The following is a 3,588-nucleotide window of genomic DNA, read 5'->3' on the forward strand; positions in this document are numbered from 1 at the left end:
CCACAGTAGCCTATCAGCTGCCTTGATCCAGCGGAGGAGACAGCTGAAGCAGAAGAGAGCGATGAACTTGCCAGAGGACTGACGGCTATCCGCTGACATGTCAGTTGACTCTACAGAAGGTCTGCAGACTCAACTGACCCAGATTATGACGAGCATAAACACACTGATGCCACAAGCGCAGGACACCACACACCGTGACATCACCGTGTTCATGCAGTACCTTACCCAGCGCTTGGAGTACGTGCCTCGATGATATCAGAAGCTGTTCTTCGAGCAAGTCGTTAGGCTTTGTCATAGTTTGGAGGGTCCTGAGGAAGAGGTTTCTACGACGAAAGAGGCCATGCTTCGTGGGGGTTGTTCCCACTGGATGCCCCCATGAGTTGATAAAGAGACGCAGACCAAACCCGGAACTTTGACACCTTCGACACCTTCTGCAGTGCAACCGGTTTGGGCATCACCACACCAGTGGTTCATGTCTCAACCCCAACCTGTGTTTTTTATGATCCGCACCCTCAACAGCAGCCTCAGCCGCAGCAGCAGGTATCTCATCAGGTGTACTCGACACAGGTGCCAAGAGTAGGCACACTGTCATTCTTCCGCAGTGGACGTTCAACACCACTAAACTTCTCTCCTCGACCTTCCAGTTCTGAGCTGTCGCCATTGGTCAACAGTCTCTTGGCAGATTTGCGGCCCCCTACCCCTGGCGCCAGTATTTCGACACCAAAACCTTCTGCCACAGAGGATCCACCCACCTACAATAAGGTGATAAGGAGGACATTGGCCCCGAATCAATGGAGTGAGATTGTAAATTATGTAAATAAATATGTTATTTTTTAAAGAATAAATTGTATTTTAGCTATTTTCGTCATATTCAATTATTTTTGTAACTTTTATAATCAATAATTTTTCTTTAAGTAATAAATATGTTGAAATAGTGACTTGCATTTACATTTTCCTTATTGATGCTTAATTTACATGTCATGACAATATATATGATACGATTACGTGAAATCAGATTGAATAAGGAAAAGCATGGCTATAAAGAATAATAACATGAAGAAGTATAACAGGAAATGTAAAATGAAATATACGTGAAATATGAAATATGAAATAAATAGAACTCTGAAAATAACTTGAACTATAAAATGCAATTGAATAATAAAAGAGCATGGCCATAAAGTATAATAACATGCAGAAATATAACAGGAAATCGTTAACATGAAATATGATATTATGGAAATAATGAAAATAAACTTACCAACTCGGAAAAATAAACTATTAAAATGAAAATGTAACATGAAATATATATGGCCATTAAATGATATAATAACATACAAGGTAAGAACAATAATATCATATTGAGAACATGATCAAATGAACATGAACACATACAAATATGGTAATGAAAAAGTAATTAACATTGAATGGACATAGTTATTAACAGGGGAACAATGCAAAATCAATAAGATGCTAAAGACATATTAGCCTCAGTTGATAATATATGATATTTGCAATTGAACATGTTATGGTAAAAACCAAGTCCCGATTTCAGTTTCTTACATTCTATGCTTTTTATGTTCATTTCCTTATATTCTATGCTTTTCATGATTATTTTCTGATATTCTATGCTTTTCATGTTTATTTTCTTACTTTCTATGCTTTTTATGTTCATTTTCTTACTTGCTATGGTTTTCATGTTTATTTTCTTATATTATATGCTTTTCATGTTTATTTTCTTACTTTCTATTGTTTTTATGCTCATTTTCTTATATTCTATGCTTTTCATGTTTATTTTCTTACTTTCTATGCTTTTTATGTTCATTTTCTTATATTCTATGCTTTTCATGTTTGTTTAGTATAAGTATTTTTATTATGTCCATCATTCGCTTCCCATTTGTCTAATCATTATGAATTATGTTATTATAACTTTCAGTTAACTATTTTCCAACATAATTTTTTATATGTACCAATCCTCATTCCAATATTATTTATCATATTAATATTGTTATTAGGACAATAAAAAGTATGGGAGTATAAAACAATGAGAAATTCATCATGATCTTTATTTACAATTATGTACATTTGTTTGGTTATATTTTATTACCGAGTTCATTGGGTCCTCCACTAGTCAGTAGCTGGTCGTCCTCGAGGAAACACCTTTTCGCTCTTGCCATTCCACTGTGCCTGCATCCGATGAGTAGTACTGGGCCAGGTAATCTCTGACAGCCTTCGCTCGACGTGTGTAGTTTGGCCCCCTTCTTGCCATGAGTCGTTTCATGAGGTTCAGAGACTCCTCCCTCCAAGTACCTGCTACAACGTTATGGTATTGGTCCTCATAGTCGACATCGGTGCCAGCAAGTGGGTCGCGTTGCAGTGCCAGGTTGTGCATGACACATGCGTACAAAGTTATCTTTTTGCACACCTGTTCATCCTGTTGCATTGTCATCCCGGAGACTCGCCATTTCATATGCAACAGGCCGAATGAGTTTTCCACCACTCGACAAGTGCGAGATAATCTGTAGCTGCATATTCGTTCGGTGGGATCTTGTGATTGGTGGGAGTAGGGCTTCATCAGCCACGGATTGAGAGCAAAGGCATCGTCAGCGACTATGTGGAAGGGGATGGGTTCGTCGTCATTGGGCAGATTTCTGTATTGTGGGACTCCTGCTCGGTTGTTTGTGATGGCCCTGGCCAGGTTGCACTTCTGCCAGGTTCCTCCATCCCCAGCACCTCCTTCTGCACCGATGTCGGCGAAAAGGAACTTGTACTTTGCATCGGAGAGGGCCATGGGGACGATGCTGTGAAACTTCTTGTAATTGAAATACAGTGATACTCCACCTTTGGGTTTCTTGATCGCGATGTGCTTCCCATCCAGGGCTCCCACACAATTGAAGTAGTTCCACTTGGAGGCGAATCGTTTTGCTATGTCATTCCATTCTTCTGGTGTCTTGGGGCACTTCATCACTTCTGGTTTGTATGGGTCAATAATGGCTTGGCAGACTAATGGGATAAATCGGCATATGGAGCTCTTGGAGACTCTGAAGCTGTATTGCAGGCTTGTATAGTCGTTCCCACTTGCCAGGTGGCGGAGAGTGACCGCCAACTTGAGTCCCACCTCTTGTGCAAGCCACATCTTCGTGTCCTTCTTCAACAGGGGCGTCAGCCTTTCGACCATCTCCTCGAACAATTCAGGGTAGATGGGGAGAAAGTTCTTGTGTCCTTTGCGGTCCTCCTTGTTCAGTTCTTGTAGTAACTGGTCCTAGTCCCCATGTAATTGCCGCCATGTCAGCCACTCCCGAGCCCAAATCCGCCCTGCCCTGCCTTCCTTTCTGCATGATGCAGGTGGCTATGGCACTGTAGTATGTCTTCTCAACCCGTCGAAGACTGGGACTGCACAGAGACACAGGACAGCTACCAAAAATCTCTGGGTCTCCTGGGGCGAGAGACTGTTGAGGTCCATATTGCATGCTGGTTGGGCGTGGAATGAAGGATGTGCTTGGCAGGCCTCTATATATACCCAAGGTTCATATCTGGCACGGTGTGGCACGGTGCATGTGCAACAATCATGTGTATAAAAATTAATGTAAT

General features: G+C 41.4%; 1 protein-coding gene across 1 annotated transcript; it reads right to left on the reverse strand.

The window, feature by feature from the left end:
- Nucleotides 1-2,128: 2,128 nt before the first annotated feature.
- On the reverse strand, nucleotides 2,129-3,175 carry LOC135226748 (putative nuclease HARBI1). The gene has a single exon (XM_064266457.1). It carries the CDS (start codon nucleotides 3,173-3,175, stop codon nucleotides 2,129-2,131), a length of 1,047 nt encoding a protein of 348 aa, XP_064122527.1.
- Between the last annotated feature and the right edge of the window lie 413 nt (nucleotides 3,176-3,588).

The sequence above is a fragment of the Macrobrachium nipponense genome, chromosome 15, assembly GCF_015104395.2.
Source record: "Macrobrachium nipponense isolate FS-2020 chromosome 15, ASM1510439v2, whole genome shotgun sequence".
In the NCBI taxonomy this organism is placed as follows: Eukaryota; Metazoa; Arthropoda; class Malacostraca; order Decapoda; family Palaemonidae; genus Macrobrachium; species Macrobrachium nipponense.